The following is a 21,561-nucleotide window of genomic DNA, read 5'->3' as shown; positions in this document are numbered from 1 at the left end:
GGTCAATGTGTGCTATCCCCACTAGTCTCTGGATTCATCTGCTGCTGTTGCTAAGGAAAGGGATGTTAACTAGTGCTGTGCCTCAGGGTTCTTAAGCCTGCTCTTTTTAACATTTTTGTAAGCAATATTGCTGAAGGGCTGCCTGGTTAAGATTTTCCTCTTTGCAGACGATAACCAAAATCTGCAATAGGGTAGACACCCGTGATGATGTGAACAACATGAGGAAGGACCTAGTGAAGCTGAAGGAATGGTCTGAAATTTGGCAGCTAAAATTTAATGCCAAGAAATGCAAGGTCATGCATTTGGGCTGCAAAAACCCGAGGGAACAGTACAGTTTTAGGGGGTGAAGAACTTTTGTACACAAAAGAGGAGTGGGACTTGGGTTTGATAGAATGGGATGATCTTAAGGTGGCCAAACAGGTTGAAAGGCAACAGTGAAAGCTAGAAGGATACTTAGATGCATATGGAGAGGTATGGCCAGTAGGAAAAAGGAAGTATTGATGCCCCTGTATAAGACTCTGGTGAGACATTTAGAATATTATGTAATTTTGGAGGCAGCACCTTCAAAAAGATATAAAACAGGATGAAGTCAGTCCGGAGGAAGGCTACTAAAATGGTCGGTGGTCTATGTCAGAAAGCATATGGGGGACAGACTTAAAGCTATCAATATGTATACTTTGGAAAGGCGAGAAAAGGGAGATAAGAGACGATGTAAATACCTACATGACAAATATGCACTAGATAATAGGCTCAGGAGTAATCTAAGCAAATACTTTTTTTTACAGAGACGGTGGTAAATGCATATAATAGTCTACCGGTAGAGGTGCTGGAGACAAAGACTGTCTGAATTCAAGAAAGTGTGGGACAGGAACGTGGGATCTCATAGGGAGAGGAGTGTGTGGCGCAGTGCTTGAAGCTATAACCCTGGGGTTATGGGTTCAAACCCCGCGCAGCTCCTTGTGACCTTGAGCAAGTCACTCAGTCCTCCATAGCCCCAGGTACATTAGATAGATTGTGAGCCCACCGGGACAGATAGGGAAAAATGCACTTTTTACTCATTCTTATTTATTGATAGTTTTGAGTTATTTCATAGTTATGATATATACAGCGTGATTGGTTGAAATGCCTTAAATTTATGAGTGAGAGGTTTTTGTCAATGAACGAGAATCCTACCTGCTTTATTATTCCTGAGTTCATTTATTGAACACTGCAGGATTTCTGAGACATTTCCTCTCATTAAATTCATAACTCTTACGTTGTGGAATAGAAACCTGTTGCATATTATTGAATGAATTTTTTTTTTTTCCATGTTTCACCTCATGCCAAGTTTCATCCTGTTAAGTTTTTAGAAAGTTATTCTTTTCCGGACACACATACATGCCCCCTTTTGCATAATTCTTTCTATCTTTATTTGGTTGGAAAGAATAAAACAAAATTGTGCTTTATTTTACAATGTCTTCTTTTATCCCCTCCCCCCTAAAACACACAACAGAATAGATCACTCACCTTCAGCCATTTTCTGCTCTTCCTCAGTTTAGAAAAGTTATACAGGTTTCCTTTTTCAAACTTTGGTTCTGTTGAATGATACACAAAGGCACAGTACAATTAATCTGACCTAGATTTGCAAGATATCTCCCAATACACATAAGATCACCACATAAATCAATTGTATGGCTTACATACCGGTATATATAAGGTGACCATACGTCTCATTTTGAACGGGACCGTCCCGTTTTGGGATCCCCTGTCCCATTGTCCCCACACACAGCTTCGGGATGCCAAAATGTCCTGTTTTCAGGGACAGCATCCCGAAGCTGTGGGTGGAGACAACGGGACAAGCGATTGCTTCCTGTCTCTCCCTGCCGCGCAAAAAAAAAGCCTCCCTCCAGCGCCTGATTTAAACCCCCCTCCCCCTGCTCTCCTTCTTACCTCCCTGCTGGTAATCACCGCCCAGAAGCCTTCTTCCCAATGTCAATTCTGACATCGGAGAGGACATTCCGGGCCAGTTAGGCAGCGATTGGCTGGCCTGGAACGCCTTCTCTGATGTCAGAATTGACGTTAGGAAGAAGGTTTCTGGGTCGCAATTACAGCAGCAGGGAGGTAAGCAGCGGCGGCGGACTGGTTTTTTTTTTTAGTAAATTGTATACAGAAAAATAATTAATTGCATTTATCAGTGCTTTGATACTTAGCTATAATGCCATAACCCCATATCAGGCAGAGTTGGCACAAAGTAACGCCTTGGAAAAGAGAAGCAAGCAAAAATAGGCATTTTTCCAGTTGTGCCACTTATTTCTAACATGCAATCGTCCATTCTGCAATACAGAAATACTTTCAAAGTGCAAAGATAAAGTTTCTGGCAATCACTAGAGAAACAATACCAGCAAAGGTGGATACAGACTATGGCCAGCAGCAGATTTATGCATTCATATTGCAATAAAATGGACCAAATTCCTTTAAAAGTCACATTCCTTGAAATCATCTTCACACAGCTTTAAAGTAATGGAAACTTGAATACTGCACAAGAAAGTAAATATACCAAAATCTGGATGTGTGATATGCTTCTGCAGTACTGGGTTTTATTTTTAATCGGGCGCTGGAGGGAGGCTTTTTTTTTTTTTGCGCGGCAGGAAAAGAAGGAGGTAGGCAGGCCAGCAGGCTGGCTTTGGTGCGGCAGGGAGGGAGGTAGGTAGGTAGGCAGGCATGCTGGCTTCGGTGGTGGGGGTGGGACAAAGTCTGGAAGGCAGTGAGGGGGACATGGGAAGGAGGCACTGGTGACACAAAGGACACAGGACAGCTTTCCTCTTTATGAAGCGCCTTGAAAAAGGAGAAACATCAGTGTCTCAATAATTAATTTAAGCTCTCTTTCAGCAACAGATAATGTGATTTGGTTTAATTTGTTATTGTATTACATCCACTCCTAATTCTTTAATCTTGGATCCAATGTTGAGGACTAGTGTGGGATTTAGTTGAAAATCTTATTACCTTTTATGTATTTTTGGTTTATTTTCAAGTTTGGAAATAATTAACGATATGTTTTCTTGATCACACTTTTCTGTACAAGATTATATGCTTGTTAAATAATTTGAAAATTTATAAATAAATAATAATTAAAAAAAAAAAAAGACCGGAGACCTTCGCCCTATCCTGGACCTCAGAGTGTTCAACAAGTTCCTGGTCAAGGAAAAGTTCTGCATGCTCTCTCTTCCCACATTGTATCCCCTGATGGACGAGGGGGACTGATTGTGCTCGCTGGATCTAAAAGAGGCCTACACTCACATCCCAATTCATCCGGCCTCTCACAGGTTTCTTCATTTTCAGGTTGGAGATCTTCACTTGCAGTATTGAGTCCTCCCGTTCGGGCTCGCATCCTCTCCCCCCCCCCCCCCCGCAAGTCTTCACGAAGTGCCTCGTGGTGGTGGCGGTGGCCCTGCGGTCGCAGGATCTTCAAGTGTTCCCGTACCTTGACGACTGGCTCATCAAGCACCGTCACGGCAGGAGGTTATTTCAGCAACCCAACGGACTATTACGTTCCTTCAGCGTCTGGGCTTCGAGATCAACTTCCAAGTCCCAGTAGTATCCATCTCAGTCTCTGCAGTTCATGGGAGCGGTGCTGGACACGGCTCACCTCCGCTCGTTTCTGCCTCAGCTGGCAGCCCTCATTCACTTGTGCCAGCAGGTCTCCCTTCAGTCCACGGTTTCGGCCAAGCAGATGATGATTCTGTTGAGACACATGGCCTCCACCGTTCATGTAACTCCTTTTGCCAGACTTCACCTCCGAGTGCCTCAGTGGACCCTGGCGTCCCAGTGGAGACAAGACCGGGATCCAACCTCTCGACACATTGCGGTGACTCCCTCCTTGAAGCGTTCGCTCCGCTGGTGAACGCTCTCTTCCAATCTTTCCAAAGGTTTTCTTTTTCTCGCACCCCCGCCGCAGAAGGTCCTAACAACAGACTCCTCCACGTATGCCTGGGGGGCTCACCTCAATGGCCTCCGGACTCAGGGTCTCTGGTCAAGCGCCAACCGTCGCTGCCACATCAACCTGCTGGAGCTTCGGGCCATTTACAATGCTTTGGTAGTCTTTCGGCATTTGCTTCAGGATCGTGTGGTCCTGGTGCGAACGGACAACCAGGTGGCGATATATTATGTGAATAAGCAGGGGGGTACGGGTTCCCTGTCTCTTTGCCAGGAAGCTCTTCGGCTCTGGGAGTGGGCAATACCCACAACATCTTCCTTCGAGCAGTCTACATCCAAGGTGAGCAAAACTGCCTGGCGGACAGATTGAGTCGCCTTCTCCAGCCACACGAATGGTCGCTCCATTCCTCCACTCTGCGTCAGGTGTTTGCTCAATGGGGGGACGCCACAGATAGAGCTGTTCGCCTCGCCCCTCAACCACAAGTTGCCTCGCTTCTGCTCCAGGTTTTTCTCCCCGGATCGTCTTGAGGTGGATGCTTTCCTTCTGGATTGGACCGGCTGGTTCCTCTACGCGTTTCCTACATTTCCTCCGATTCTGAAGACTCTCGTACAGCTCAAGTCTGCCCACGCTGCCATAATTTTGATAGCTCCTCGGTGGTCCAGGAAGCCATGGTTCTCCCTTCTCCTCCGACTCAGTGTCAAGGAGCCTCTGCTTCTGCCTGCATTTCCTTCTCTGCTGTCTTAGTCAGGGTTCGCTGCTGTATCCCAATCTACAGTCTCTACACTTAACAGCTTGGTTCCTTTCCACCTGACTCCCTCCTTCGGTTTTTCTCAGTCAGTGAGGGATGTTCTTGAGGCCTCTAGGAAGAGTTCCACTAGACAATGCTACTCCCAGAAATGGACTAGATTTGCTGCGTGGTGTGCTACGCATCACGTGGAGCCACTGTCTGCCTCCTTGTCCTCCGTGCTGGATTATCTGCTACACTTATCTCGATCTGGTCTCAAATCGAAATCTATTCGAGTCCACCTCAGTGCAATTGCTGCCTTTAATCAGCTGATTGATGGGAAATCGTTCTCGGTCCATCCGGTGGTTTCCCGATTTATGAAGGGCCTCTTCAATGTCCATCCTCCACGCAAGCCCCCCCCCCCCCCCCCCCCCCCCGGTGGTTTGGGATCTTTTTTTTTTTTTAATATTCTTTATTCATTTTAAAATCTTACAACAAGTGAATAGGAATATGTCACTAATATCTACAATATAACACTTGAAATTTTTTCACATATAATTATAGAAACATAAAAATAATATCCCAACCCATCTAACCTTCTTAAAATAATTATAATCAAATCATATCATAAATATATTATAAACATATAACTTAGTAAGATTTCCAGCACAACCTCCCCCTATTTGTACATATATCTATCTAAGGAAAGTAATGTAATTTGTAATGTAATTTATTTCTTATATACCGCTAAACTCCGTGATGTTTACTCATTACAATATCTTTCCAATGGCCCCCAGATCTTTATAAAATTATTATAATTCCTTTCTCCAAAGCAATTGCTTTTTCTATCTTAAAAATATGCCATAGCGAATTCCACCAAAATGTATAATTAAGATTAGTATGATTTTTCCAGTTACTGGTAATATGCTGAATGGCAACCCCTGTCATGATTAATAAAAGTTTGTTATGTACTGACAATTGACTTTTTTTCCTCATACACATACCAAACTTAATAGTATCATAGGATAATGCAACATGGTTTTCTAATAGACAATTTACTTGAGTCTAAATTGAATTCCAAAAAATTCTAATACAGGGACAATAATAAAGTAAATGATCCAGTGTCCCCACTTCTAGATTACAGTGCCAGCATTTATTAGACTTAGAGCTATCTAACTTTTGTAAATGAACAAGTGTCCAAAAAGCTCTATGCAACAAAAAGAACCAAGTTTGCCTCATAGATGCCGACACTGTACATCTCATTCTCCAAGACCAAATTCGTGGCCATTGAGATGCAGAAATTTGTTGCTTAATCTCAATGCTCCAAATGTCTCTAAGACCGTTTTTAGGTTTTTTATTCATATATCCAGATAATAATTTATACCACAAAGCGGCTTTATGTCCTAGGAAGTCTGCTTGGAAGCATAGGAACTCCAAGCTATATTGATTATTCAAACTTTTCCATTCAGGGAACCCCACCTGAACAGCCTACTTCTGCTGCAACCATTTAAAACTTTGTGATTTATTAAGACCAAATCTATGTTACAGCTGTGAAAATTCAAGCAGTTTACCATCACAAATAACATCATTCAGAGTTCGAATACCTGCAATAATCCAGTTCTTCCATAAAATTTTAGATCCGCCAATTTGAATCTTGGAGTTTATCCATAAAGACTGACTCGGTGATTTACTTATTGGAATAGTTGTTAAGTTACTAATGTATCTCAATGTTTTCCATGTATCAGATAAAATTCTGTTCTCCTTTTATTTTCTAGGCAATTTAATACTAGGAACATGAACTAAATTAAAAGGAAACAAAAAACGGCACTCCAAATAGAGCCAGTCCGGGGCATTATCCATGAGTTCTGGGAGGATCCAATACATACCTGACGTAAAATATAGGCTTGATGATACCTATAAAAATTTGGAAAATTTATCCCACCCTCCTCAATTGGTTTTTGAAGAGATACTAACCCATTTTACCCATCCAAAGAAATTTTGTGAGGATACCATTAAGCTTTTTATAAAAGGACCCATGAAAAAAAATTGGTATCAAACTCATTTAATAACAAACCACAGGCAATATCTTCATCTTAATAGTTTGAACTCTTCCCCACCAAAGGATGGGGAAGGATTCCATTGCTCACATAATTCTGTAACTCTTTTTAATAAAAGAGTTTCATTCTCTTTTACTGTGTCATCAAGATTATTTTTTATCTTAATACCTAAATATTTTAATCCATCTTCTTTCCATATGAATGGAAAAGAATCAAATAGTCCTTTAGAACAATACACATTTAAAGGAAGAATTTCTGACTTACTCCAATTTATTTTGTATCCTGAAAATTTTCCAAATGTATCAATCAATTCCAACAAACATGGAATGGAAGTTTCTGGATTTCTCAAATAAAGCAGAATATCATCTGCATATGCTGAGACTTTATATCCCCTTTGGTTGTTGAATGGCTAATAATAAGGGTTCTAGAACAACATCGAACAACAAAGGAGATAAAGGACAGCCTTGTCTAACTCCTCTCTGCAAATTAAAATGCTCAGATAAATTATTATTAATATTCAGTCTTACAGAAAGGGAGCTATACAATGTTTTAATCATTTGTATAAATCCAGGACCTATACCAAACCAATCTAATGCTCGATACATAAAATTCCATTCAACCCTATCAAAAGCTTTCTCTGCATCCAAAGATATAGAAAAAGCCGGATCATCAATATTTTTGGATAAATTTAATATATGAAACGCTAATCTAGAATTATTAGAGGTATGTCTTTTAGCAACAAATCTTGTTTGATGCATATCAATAATATAAGGGAGAGCCTTAGCTAAGCGTAAAGCCAATATCTTAGCCAAAAGTTTTCCATCAACATTAATTAATGAGATAGGCCTGTAGTTTGAAACCAAAGTGGGATCTCTATTTGGATAAGGCAAAACAATTGTTAATGATTCAGCCATAGTACCTGTAATACAACCATTAGTAAGTTGTGACTGATATATATTTAACAAATGAGGTAAAAGGAGAGTTTGAAATGATTTATAAAATTCTACTGTGAAACCATCACCACCTGGAGCAGATCCAACTCTAAGAGACTTCAACGCTGTTTCTAATTCTTTTAGAGATATCGGTTCTTCCAAACTCCTTTTTATATGATCAGGAACCTTCGGTCCAATAATTAAGTTTAAAAATTCTAATCCATCCTTTTCCCTGTCTTCATAAGGCTCATCAGAATAATATAGGTCTTTATAAAAATTTAGAAAATGACTTAATATCTTTCCAATCTGATTGTGAGAAATTCCTTTATGATCTTTAATTGCAATAATATTGTTCCTTCTTTTCTTTGCTTTAAGATAATTTGCCAATAATCTTCCCGCCTTATTAGAATTTCCATAATACAAAGTTTGTTTAGAAAACAAATCTTTCCCGATTAATTTTGAAGATTTGCCTTTTGCTTTTAAAAGAGCTTGTAAAGTGTTATGCTCCCATTTATTTATCAATTTAGATTCTAATATTTTAATTCTTTTTCCAATTCAGAATATTGCTTTTTAAATTGTTTCCTAATATAAGGAGAATATGAGATAATAGAACCTCTCATGGTAGCTTTAAAGGCATCCCATAAGTTTTCTATGGAAATATCATCTGATAAATTAAAAATGAAAAAATTCACTAATTTGTATTTTGAAATCCTCAAGAAATTTTGTATCCACAAGCAATGTATTATCAAATCTCCAAATCGGTCTACTATATTCTTGTTGATCTAATTTAAGTTCAATCCATACACCCGCATGATCAGATAAAATAATTGGATCTATGGAAGCTTTAATCTCTTGTTGAACTATTTGAGTTGAGACAAAGATATAATCTATTCTGGAAAAAGACATATGAACCTGTGAACAAAAGAAAAATTCCTGATCATTAAAATGAAGAATACGCCAATTATCTTTTAAATCACATGAATGAATCAAATTATCCAACCCTAAAGATTTTATATTTTTACATGGTTTTTTATCAATTAATGGATCCATAACATTGTTAAAATCTCTAGCCACCACTATTTTAGAAGCAGCCAGTGGGAGTATCAAATTCTGTAATGATTTAAAAAATTCCTGCTGATTCGAATTAGGGGCATACACATTGAACAACGTCAGGGTATTATTTCCCATACTCATGTCCACTTGTAACCATCTACCCAGAGGATCTAAATTTACTAACTGAAAATTGGCAGTACATTTCTTATTGATAAGAATAGCTACCCCTGCTTTTTTACCAACTGCAGGTGCATAAAAACATTGCTTCACCCAACCCCCTTCCAACTTCCTTGACTCTGCCAAATTCAAATGGGTCTCTTGTATATAATAAACATCAGCATTCTGTTTTTTTCAAAAAGGATAATACTTTTTTCCTTTTGATCTGGTGATTCAGGCCATTCATATTAAGTGAAAAAACTTTAAAAGACATCATGATATCTTAAAACAAAATAGTTATTCAAGATCAAATAATTTACAGAATTATGAATTTCATGAGCAAACACCACCATCCTTATTTTAATCTCTGCAACCAGAACATTACCCCATTTTAACCCTCCCATTCCCTCTCCTCCCACCCCCCCCCCCAATTACAGCAATTTTATTTTCCTCTTGCACATCCATACCCATGTTTAACAAAAAAACCTCCCCCTCCCCCCACATAAAATGACTGCCTGAGTACACACATTAGATTAGCAATCCCAATACCCCTCCCCTAAGCAGCATATAAACTTCCTCCCCCAATCATGCCTTAAAAATGATAATACTTTACTTATTCATTTTTTTAAAAAAATTCAAAACATCTATTTTCATTCTTATAAAATATAAATTCAAGTTCTAATCAGTCATTCAATTTGTTTCATATTCATATAAATAAAAATTAATTCGTATCCTATCCTATATAATAAAAGGCTAGCCGCGCATGCACACTCCTATTTGCCTGCTTCCGTGATCAGTAGATCTGTGGTCGCAGGAGTGTGCATGCGTGCTTATACGTCACCAGCTCCCGATCACCTCCACAAGCCGGGACCACAGCTAGCCGCCAATCTCCGTTCCTCCAGCGGGGGGGGGGGATCTGGGAGGAGAGGGATCGTGGCCACTCACCGAGGCGGAGCCCAGCAACTTTCCGCTGCCCGAGACCCGAGTCCTTTGCCGCCGCCCGCCCTTCCCTTCCCGCGGGCCCGACTGGCGATTTAAGCAGCGTGTGCAGCAGTCTTCACACGCTGCTGCGGGCCCTTCTACTGCCCTGATTTGCTCTGCTGCGTCTCTGATGATGTCATCAGGGACGTGTCAGAGTAAATCAGGGCAGTAGAAGGACCCAAAGCATCGTGTGAAGACTGCTGCACACGCTGCTTGAATCGCCATGTGTAGTCGGGCCCGCGGGAAGGGAAGGGGGGTGGCAAAGGACTCGGGACCGCGTTTGTAGTCGGGACCGCGGGAAAGTAAAGGGGGTAGAGGAAATGCTAATGCTGCTGCACAGGGAACTGGTGTGGGGGGAGGGAAATGGAGGGGGAGGGAATGCTGCTATGGACAGACAGACAGAGGGAGGAAGGGAGACAAAAAGAAAAGAAGAAAGACACAGGGGCAGGGAGATACACAGAAAGACAGACAGACAAAGGGGGCCAGGGACAGAGAAAGACAGAAAGAAAGACAGCGGGAGTCGCGTCAGAAGGGGTGCGGGATGTGGCAGAGGGAACTTTTCCAATGGGTGCAACTGGGCGGCTGACGGGAACCTCTGATCAGGGGCAGAGCAAGGTAAGTGTATCATAGGAATAAGAAGGAGAAGGGGGAGAAAAAGGAAGGGCGCCTACTGCTGGACAGGGGGAAAAGGAAAGAGGTGCTGATGGACGGGGGGTGAAGAAAAAGGAACGGAAGCCTAATGTTAGACAGGGGGAGAAGGAAAGAGGTGCTGCTGGTCAGGGGGAGGTAAAACAAAGGGAGAAGGGCTGCTGCTGCATAAGGAGAGCAGTGATGGGGTGGTGGTGGACACAGGGGAGGTAAAAGGAAGGGACAATGGATAGGGGGAGCAGGCAAGGGGTGGTGATGGACAGCCAAGGAAAAAGAAAGACAGAAAAAAAGAAAGCGGCTAAGGAGAGAGAGAGAGAAAGAAATAAAGACAGACACACACACACATATATTCTAGCACCTGTTAATGTAACGGGCTATAAGACTAGTGAATAAATAAAACCATAACTGAGTTCATAAAACAATTATTTTCCAAAAATAAGCACCTATTTCACAATCAATATACCAAACTAAACCCTTTTATAAAGTACCCTAAAATGCCAATCAATAGGTATCCAATAATTTAATTTCATATCCAATAAAAAGGACATTTTCATTTCTATGTAATTACTATCCACTTTAATTATTAGTTTAAACTAATACTGCAAATTTCATCTTAAGCAAATTCTATTAATAATGATAAATAGAAATAGCTAAAAAATTACAACTTTACACTATCTGCATAATATTACTTTTAGTATGCAAATAATTCTCTAACATCCTCTTAATATAATTTTTAATTATTGTTGATCTTTAAAAGCATCTGGAACTGTTTGATGTTACTTCAATAAATAAACCTTCCTTATTCCTCTTCTTCCTTGGAATTATAACTGACCATTATAACTGATTTTTTAACTGAGCAATCTACAAATAAATTCAAGTCATTAATCTTTCAGTATATATCCTTTCCAATGCCGATAGTGACTTCTGGCAAATGCCAAGTGAAAACCAGTAAATATCTGCATTGAAATAGCCATCATCATATATCAACACATTCCACTTTCTCTGGTGTTGGCCAATGCTTATCTTTTACAATATAATTCCAAGTGTAAGTCTTGCATTCTCAGTTTCTTAAGATATTAAAAAGCTTATAAACCATATATAATCCTAAAAGAAAAAGTTTTCTTCTGCTCTGTCAGCAACTATTTCCTTTAAGATTCCCACATAAGCAAGACTATTTGTTTTCAAACTGATCTTCACTTTTCAAATCATTAGATTGAAAAGCCTTTCCAGAAACTTTAAAACCATTCTTTTCCTTTTGTCTTGGTGGGTTTTTTTTTCTCTCTTTTAAAAACACAGACCTTCTTAAATGATACAAATTCCAGGTACCACAAACAGATTCTTTTTCCTCTTTCTTTTATTTATTTTTATTTTTTTCCTCTTCTTTCCTTTCCTTTAACTAGCCATTGGCTCCGAATTTGACAGGAAATCCTTTAATTTCTCAGGATCTTCAAAAAATAAGAATCTATCCCCACTTGTTACCCTCATTTTTGCTGGGTAATATAAGCCATATTTATAACCCTTTTCTTTCAGTTGAGGTCTCATCATAAGGAATTGTTTTCTTATATCTGCCGTATTCTTAGCAAAATAAGGCATAAACCACAACGTAGATCCTTTATAATTTAAATTTTTGTCACTTTTAGCTGCATTTAAGATATCCAAAGCTTGCTGAAATCTTAACAGTTTAAAAATCAACGGTCTTGGTCTCCCTTGGTTTACTGACTGTTTTAAAGGAATCCTGTGTGCTTGTTAGATTTCTAGGGGGTTTAAAATTTCAACTGTAATAATTTAGGCAAAAGGTTCTCTAAAAATTGGACTGCATTACCTCCTTCCAAATTTTCCGCTAATCCAATTATTTTTATGTTTTTTCTTCTACCACGGTTTTCATAATCCTCCAGTTGAATCTTTAATTCTTTAACCGTTAGACTATCATTTTTGCATCTCCTCTCAAAGAGTTCCATCTGTTCCATCTTATTTTCTAAGGTCGTCATTCTCTTATTAGCAATTTCCATCTGCCGGTTTATATTCAGCACTTCTTCCTTCACTTACGTAATGTTGTTAGCATTTTCATACACCGCAGCTCAGCCATAACTTCACTTTTGCTTAGTTCTTCCGATGCATCTCCCGGAAGAGGAACTTTCAACGGCGTAATTTGATCCTGTTTTAAACGCTTCGCTGTCCCTCCTGTCGCAAAATCAGTTTCATTTTTTGAATGCCGTGTACTAGTCATCTTGCTGCACTAGTATTTAATAAATCAGGGAAGAAAAAAGCCAAAATTCAATTTCACAATTACGATCCGTTGCTCGGGTCAGAGGAGCGTCGCGATCACACCTCCATCTTGTGTGTGCGCCAAGCCACGTTTGGTTTGGGATTTTAATGTGGTTCTGGCTCAGTTGATGAAACCTCCATTTGAACCCATTGACAAGGCTCATCTAAAGTACCTCACTTGGAAGGTAGTGTTCCTGATTGCCCTCAAGTCTGCTCGTAGAATCAGTGAGCTGCAGGCTCTGGTTGCAGACCCGCCTTTTACTGTTTTTCATCATGACAAGGTGGTCCTTCGTACTCATCCTAAATTCTTGCCTAAGGTGGTTTCAAATTTCCACCTCAACCAGTCCATTGTTCTCCCGGTGTTTTTCCCTAAGCCCCATTCTCATCCTGGAGAGGTGGCGCTTCACACTCTTGACTGTAAGAGGGCGTTGGCTTTTTACCTACAACGCACCCAGTCTCATCGGACGGCTCCTCAACTCTTCATATCTTTTGGGATCCTAATCGGTTGGGGTGTCCTGTTTCCAAGCGCACCTTGTCCAACTAGTTAGCTGCTTGTATTTCCTTCTGCTATGCTCAGGCTGGTCTCCCGCTGCAGGGTCGGGTCACAGGACAAAGTCCGAGCGATGGCGGCTTCCGTTGCTTTCCTCAGGTCCACGCCTATTGAGGAGATCTGCAAGGCCATCACTTGGTCCTCGGTTCATACATTCACCTCTCACTACTGTCTGGATGTTTTTTCCAGACACGACAGCCAGTTCGGCCAGTTGTTTTTGCGCAATCTGTTCTCCTAAATAGCCAACTCTCCCACCGTCTCATCCTGGTTAGCTTGGAGGTCACCCACATGTAGAGAATATGCTGCCTGCTTGTCCTGGGATAAAGCAAAGTTACTTCCCGTTACAGGTGTTATCCAGGGACAGCAGGCAGGTATTCACGCAACCCTCCCACCTCCCCAGTTTGGCTTCTTTGCTAGCTATCTGAATTGAGGACCATGTTGAGGAGATGCGCACATTGAACAACAGGTTTGAGTTCTCCCCAAAGTGGCACAGTGATGGCCACTACAGAACCTTTATATTTTTCTGCAGCCGCCACTGCAGAAGGGTCAACTTAGCCTTATGTTTTGGATCGCTGTCATGTTGGAAAGTCCAAGTATTCCCTATGCGCAGGAGATGCGCCCCCTAGCTGAGCGGGAAGGCACAGGCATGCGCAGTGCAGCACTAGCAAACTTTAAGATCTTCAATCAAGTTTGCTTGAAAAGTTGTCCGCGACGGGGCTCCGTGGATGACATCACCCACATGTAGAGAATATCTGCCTGCTGTCCCTGGATAACACCTGTTACGGTAACTGTGCTGTATGGGTAGTCTTAAAACTTTCAAAAAGTTTAAAGTGGCAGTACACTTTTGCACTGTCCGTATCAGACTTCATGGATGACCATATCTCCATCTGTGAGAATATACTGCCTGCTTATCCTGGGATAAAAGCAGGTGCAAAATGAGTAAATTTTCCTCAAATAATTTTCCAATGCAAGGATATGCACTCTTTCATGTTGAAAAAACAGTAGAAAAAAAGACTGCAGGCAATTATTTGTGATCTTTACAACACTGCAGATAGTTTGAAAACTGTCCCACAAATCATTCCATTGTAAGTTTTTGATTATTCTGTTTGGATAAAGATGCTACAGAAAACTTTTATCTATTACATACATGATAGTAAATATAAAATTGATCTGGCTACACTGACCATGTTAAGTGTATGTTAGGTGGAAGGCTTCTTTTGGCACAATAGCTTTTTCTTGCTCTTTTGCTGGGTTTTCTGGCTTGAGCAGGAAAAAACCTTTACCAAACTAAGGCAACATAAGCCTTCATTCACAAGTAGATGGTGCTTTCCTCATTTTAGCATCTCTCTGTAACTATCCCAAAAGTACAGTCATAGCCCTTAGCAGTTTATGGAACCTGGTACATATATGATTCATGTCAAAGGTAGGTGCCGGAATTGTAGGCCTTGAAAACCCTGCTGGAGGCACGATTCTCTAATCGGAGCTGTTGGGTGATTGAGATGCAATCGGCAGCCGCTGCCCACAGTGCCATTTAGAGAACCTGGGCCTAAGTACCACTTTTGTGCAACAGTAGAAACTCCCTAACTCCAGTATGTGGAGACTAAATCTAAGACCTCCTTCCTGGAAGTATACAGCAGTGCCAATGAGAATATAACTAATTGATTAGTTCAATATATTACTGGAATTCTGACCTGGTTGTAAAACGCCATTTAATGAATGTGTAGTTAACATTCCAGAGCTCCCTGCTCCAGAGGTCTCCCCCAATAATGGATCCAAAGGCTCTTCTTTCACCTGTATCAATGGACCCCCAGAGCGGTGAAGCAGAGGGTTGTCATCCAAGCCATCCTCACTTTCATCACTGCAAAAACAGTTTCAAATAATGACTATAATTTTTTTTTTAAAGCCCAAGGTTATGATATTCATGACTTCATAAGCAATTTACTATTATAAATGTGCCAAAACAAGATTTGCCAAGACTATTTGTTTGACCCTTCAACCCTCATTATCAGTCTTAGTAATAATTTTACTTAGTTTGTTGTAGAATAAGGGAGAGAGAGAGTAGAGAGAAAGATATGGACTCCGATGTTAAACCAATCCAATTATGCCTAAGGGAAGTTCTTGAGCTTACCAAACCAGCCCTTTTGTAGAGTACCATGAATGCTTAATCTTATTTGAAGTTTTCCTCCTCATTAGATCTTTCTAATCATATTTTACATAGCCTCATTTACTGTCCATTCATTGAATTGAAAGTCAATACCAAACCCTTCTCCTCCAAGTCACTAAATAACAGCCTTGAATAGCACTGACTGAGTTCTCACAGATGATCTGTACACAGAATGAAGGGAGAGGTCTACGACAGTGAAGAATCCTATAAAGGATCAGAGAAACCCAAAAACATTTCTCAAGAGATGAAGAGCAGCTTTGGCACTTAGGTTCCATCAGGAAGGGAGCCGGGGCACGAGGCAGAACTCTGCAGCGTGCTTGTTCTTTTTTGTTTAGCTTTTTTCCTTTGTAGAGCGGTCCGGGAGGCAGAGGGGAGGAAGTAATTCCGGCAAGCAGAGGCAGAGGTAGAGGGGTAGCGGCGAGAGGAAGCTCCGCCCACCCCAGCGCGTCAGAGGTCGTCCCAGCGCCCGGGCTCCCCCTTAAAAGGAAGGGAGCCAACGGTGTGCGGCCATTCGGCACACGGCGAGCGGCAAAGGCGCTCGCCTTAGCGAGAGCGCCTTTGCGAAGGAGCCTTGGAAGGAGCCCAGGCAGCCCAGCAGCAAATCCTAAACTTCTAACTGAAAAAAAAACAAAAAACTTTTTCTTCTGTTCTCATTCTTCTCTTCTCTCTCTATTCTTTCAGCTAGCTGCACGCCGAGCTAACTCACACTCAGCCACCCTTTCAGATACCCTCAGCTCTTAACTTCTTATTCTCTCAGACACCCAAATCTTTCATAATCTCGCACTAGCTCTCAGTAGGATTTTTTCTAACTCTCTTTTCTTTTCTTTTTCTAATTTACTGACAGGCAGACCTAATTCACAACTTGGAAATGGCAGGGAGGACTAGAAGCGCCAAGGCTACAATCAAATCCAGCATTCCAGCCACCATGGGGACCCAGGAGGAGATCACGGACGGCGTACGGAGGGAGGAGGACTCAGGACGGTGGACAGAGGTTTCCGTGCAGACCGAATCCATCCCCCAGCACTACGCTACAGTCTCCACGCAGACAGAGGAGGCCGCTCAGCTGGATGGAGCCCTCATGCAGGAACTGTGGAGCCTCAGGGAGGAGGTGGTTCGCCTGAGAAGCATCCGAGAGGATGAAGCCTACATCGACGGAGTCGTTCATGAGTTGTCCCAAATTACAGAGCAGACCCACGACAAGTCCATTCTCGAGACGCCCAAATCATCAGCTTTGAAGCCAACATTTGGGATACAGGAAATGGCTGGCGGCAATGACACCTGGCAGTTAGTGACCTCTTCCTCAGGTAAACATAGAAGATCCCCCCCCCCCCTTTTTCAATCTCTTCATCCTCTTCCTTTTCTTCCCAACAGGCCAACCCTACATCAACCCCTCAACTCGTCCTGAAGAATAGATGCCAGATTCTTCAGGAAGAAGCTGCCGACAAAGTACAGGAGCAGGCCCAGCACGAAGAACTCGAAGAACAGAAGCAGGCCCAACACGCAACCCCATCTGCTGACCGACTTCACCCCCCCACAACGGAAGAAGCGCAGAGTTATAGTCATTGGGGACTCCATGCTGAGGGGCACCGAGGGACCAATCTGCAGACCGGATACACACTCAAGGGAGGTTTGCTGTCTGCCTGGAGCCAAAATACGGGACTTCACCACTAGCCTGGGTAAACTACTTACACCTCATGACCATTTTCCTATGCTTCTTATCCATATAGGTACGAATGACACTGCCAGGAACACCCCGGAGACCATCACCAGAGACTTTGGAGCCTTGGGTGAGAGGCTGAAGCAGACGAGTGCGCAGGTAGTCTTCTCATCAATCCTCCCAGTTAGAGGCAAGGGAAGAGCCAGAGACGAATGCATCCTGAGAACGAACGAATGGCTACAAGGATGGTGTCGAGATATGAACTTCGGATTCCTGGATCATAGAGAGGCGCTGCAGGGACTACAGGGACCAGACGGACTCCATTTGATCAGCAGAGGTAAGAACATCTTCGGACACAGACTAGCCCGCCTGCTTCGCAGGGCTTTAAACTAGATAAGTTGGGGGAGGGGACCTACTCATATACTGGTGTGGAAAGGAACTATCCTGATGGGACGAGTCGACACTCTGTTTCCGAGGTAAGGACCCAATTTGCAAACAGTTCTCTAGGAGCCACACAGACTCAATCAGGAATAGCCTTACAGGGACTCAGCAAACACAAAGTGTGGAGGGCCATGTATGTTAATGCGCACAGTTTAGGCAATAAAATTCTAGAACTGGAAACTGAAATAAGAGATGCCAACCTGGATGTGGTGGCAATATCCGAGACTTGGTTCACGGACGCACATGGGTGGGATATGGCTATACCGGGGTACAATCTACTTCGTCAGGACAGAGAGGGCAGGTTAGGTGGAGGGGTAGCACTATACATTAAAGAGGACATCAAAACCACCAGGATCACTGATGTCAAGTATACCGGGGAGTCCCTCTGGGTAAACCTGGCAAGAGGTGGCAAAAAATGCCTGTATCTTGGTGTGGTATACAGACCACCAAGACAACCGGAAGACATGGACGCAGAATTAATTGAAGACATAGAGAATATAACTCTACGGGGCGACACTGTACTGCTAGGGGACTTCAACATGCCTGATGCAGACTGGAACACATATTCAGCAACAACCAGCAGCAGCAGGAGGCTTTTGACCTCCATAAAAGGAGTACATCTCAGACAGATGGTAACGGAGCCCACTAGGGCCCAGGCGATCCTAGACCTGGTACTCACCAACGGGGAAAGCATCTCAGAGGTCTCGGTAGGAGATACGCTAGCCTCCAGCGACCATAACATGGTATGGTTCAACCTTGGGAAAGGATCCCCTAAATCAATTACAAAAACAAAGGTACTCAAATTCCGGGGCACCGACTTCACACGCATGGGAGATTTCGTTCATCAGACGCTGCAGGACCAAGCAGAGACCAGCAATGTGGAAACTATGTGGTCGTACCTGAAATCATCCATACACGAAGCAACTAATCGCTACATAAAATCAGTAGATAAACGGCAAAGAAACAACAAACCCCAATGGTTCACTGAAGAGATCTCGTACCTCATTAAGGAGAAGAAAAAAGCATTTCTTTCCTACAAACGTACGCAGAGAAGAGAAACTAAAATAGAATATAAGACCAGATCTGCAGCGGTCAAAACAGCAGTTAGGAAGGCCAAACTTCGAGTGGAAGAAACTCTGGCAAAAAACATTAAAAAAAGGGGACAAATCCTTCTTTAGGTATATCAGTGATAGGAAAGGGAACACAGACGGTATAGTACGCCTTAGACAACCGGACGGAAACTACGTGGTGGCGGATTCAGAAAAAGCAGAATTACTAAATGAATATTTCTGCTCAGTCTTCACCTGCGAAGCACCGGGACACGGACCACAGTTGAAGGTAAAACAAGACGTGGATGACCCGTTTCAGAATTTTGAGTTCACACCTGGGGACGTCTACAACGAACTGGCAAGGCTCAAGGTAAACAAGGCCATGGGACTAGACAATTTACACCCAAGAGTGCTCAGAGAATTGAGAGATGTTCTGGTGGAACCGTTGGCAGTGCTCTTCAATCTCTCACTAAGTACGGGGAAAGTTCCGTTGGACTGGAAAACAGCCAACGTCGTTCCTCTGCATAAAAAGGGTTGTAAGGCTGAGGCTGCGAACTATAGACCGGTAAGCCTCACCTCAATAGTGTGTAAATTCATGGAAACACTAATTAAGTATAAATTAGATACGATCCTGAACGAGGGAAATCTCCGGGATCCCAGTCAACATGGATTCACCAAGGGTAGGTCATGCCAGTCCAATCTTATCAGCTTCTTTGACTGGGTAACAAGAAGACTGGACTCAGGAGAGTCCTTGGACGTTGTGTACCTGGACTTCAGCAAAGCATTTGACAGCGTCCCCACCGCAGGCTGCTGAACAAGATGAAATCGATGGGATTAGGAGAGACTCTAACTGCATGGGTTAAAGATTGGCTTAGTGGCAGACTTCAGAGGGTGGTGGTTAACGGTACCCTCTCTAAAATGTCAGAGGTGACTAGCGGAGTGCCACAGGGTTCAGTCCTGGGCCCACTACTCTTCAACATATTCATTGGGGATCTGACTCAAGGGCTTCAAGGCAAGGTAACCTTATTCGCTGATGACGCCAAACTATGCAATATAGTAAACGGCTATAATCTACAGGATGCTATGGAGCAAGACCTGCGTACTTTAGAAAGTTGGTCCTCGATCTGGCAGCTGGGCTTCAACGCCAAGAAATGTAAGGTCATGCATCTCGGTAACGGAAATCCTTGCAGAACTTACACCCTGAATGGAGAAACTTTAACCAGGACTACGGCAGAACGAGACTTAGGAGTAATCATCAGTGCTGACATGAAAGCAGCCACTCAAGTAGAGAAGGCTTCATCTAAAGCACGGCAGATGATAGGTTGTATCAAGAGAAGCTTCGTCAACAGGAAGCCTGAAGTCATGATGCCATTGTACAGAGCCATGGTGAGACCTCATCTGGAATATTGTGTGCAATTCTGGAGGCCACATTACCATAAGGATGTGCTCAGAATGGAATCGGTTCAGCGGATGGCCACCAGGATGGTCTCGGGGCTAAAGGGTCTCCCGTACGAAGAAAGACTGAGCAAATTGCAGCTCTACACTCTCGAAGAGCGTAGGGAGAGGGGAGACATGATTGAGACATTTAAGTACATCACAGGACGGGTCGAGGTAGAAGATGATATCTTTCTTCTCAAGGGACCCTCGACCACAAGAGGACATCCGCTCAAACTCAGGGGAGGGAAGTTTCGTGGAAACGCCAGGAAGTACTTCTTCACGGAGAGAGTGATTGAGCATTGGAACAAGCTTCCAGTGCAGGTGGTCGAGGCACACAGCATCCCAGACTTCAAGAACAAATGGGATACCTATGTGGGATCCCTACGAGGGTCATGCCAAGGGATAGGGTCACTAGGGTATGGACTTGAATAAGCGGGTCAGTAGAGTGACAGTATAATTACAATTATACTTAGGGGGTCAGTAGACTTAAGAGGGTGGGTAAATAGTGTGGGCAGACTTGATGGGCTGTAGCCCTTATCTGCCGTCAACTTTCTATGTTTCTATCAGTAGCGTCACCATGGAGAAAATCTGCATCACCCTGCTTATCTGCCGAGAACATTAAATTTTCCTATACACAAACTACTACAAATGCCACCATATAATCTGGTACACACTTATACTAATGAAATTTGCACTATGGAAAAATTATGTTCTTACCTGTTAATTTTCTTTCCTTTAGATCAGTGGTCTCAAACTTGCAGCCTGGGGCCCACATGCTGCCTGCAAGGTACTATTTTGAGGCCCTCGGTATGTTTATCATAATCACAAAAGTAAAATAAAACAGTTTCTTGATCATATGTCACTTTAGCTATAAATTACGATATTATTATTAAGACTTAGCCAAAAGGAAAGATTTATAAACTATAAAGAGTTTTTTACCTCATGCAAAATTGTAATTTCATTTTCTGAGGCCCTCCAAGTACGCAGCAGATGAATCCAGAGACTTGTGAGATAGCACACATCTACCAGCAGGTGCAGCTAGAACTGATCAACAGGTGCACCTCTTGGATGGAATGCTTCCTGTACCTTCAGTATCGCTCCTTGCCCAAGCATCTGGAACCAGGCACAGCATTAAAAAAAAAAAAAAAAAAAAAAAAAAACCTTCTTTCCCATAACAAAATGCAAATTGAACAACATAATAACATAAGAATTGCAGCTGATGGGTCAGACCAGTGGTCCATCATGCCCAGCAGTCCGCTCACACGGCAGCCCTCTGGTCTAAGACCAGTGCCATAGCCGATACTAACCCTATCAGCATGTGTCCTTGTTCAGCAGGAACTTGTCTAACTTTGTCTTGACTCCCTGGAGGGTGTTTCCCCCTATGTCAGACTCCAGAAGATTGTTCCAGTTTTCTACTACTCTCTGGGTGAAGAAGAACTTCCTTACGTTTGTACGGAATCTATCCCCTTTCAACTTTAGAGAGTGTCCTCTCGCTCTCCCTACCTTGGAGAGGGTGAACAACCCGTCCTTATCT

At 42.5% G+C, this 21,561-nt stretch overlaps 1 protein-coding gene across 1 annotated transcript in view; it reads right to left on the bottom strand.

Moving 5' to 3' along the window:
* Positions 1–21,561, bottom strand: part of INO80 (INO80 complex ATPase subunit) — a 348,126-nt gene that overhangs the window by 298,299 nt on the left and 28,266 nt on the right. Inside the window, 2 exon segments of the mRNA XM_033951235.1 lie at positions 1,507–1,574; positions 14,971–15,137. Coding sequence (XP_033807126.1) covers positions 1,507–1,574; positions 14,971–15,137 — 235 coding nt within the window.

The sequence above is a fragment of the Geotrypetes seraphini genome, chromosome 7 (assembly GCF_902459505.1).
Source record: "Geotrypetes seraphini chromosome 7, aGeoSer1.1, whole genome shotgun sequence".
NCBI classification, from domain to species: domain Eukaryota; kingdom Metazoa; phylum Chordata; class Amphibia; order Gymnophiona; family Dermophiidae; genus Geotrypetes; species Geotrypetes seraphini.
This window is presented reverse-complemented; position numbering and strand designations above follow the sequence as displayed.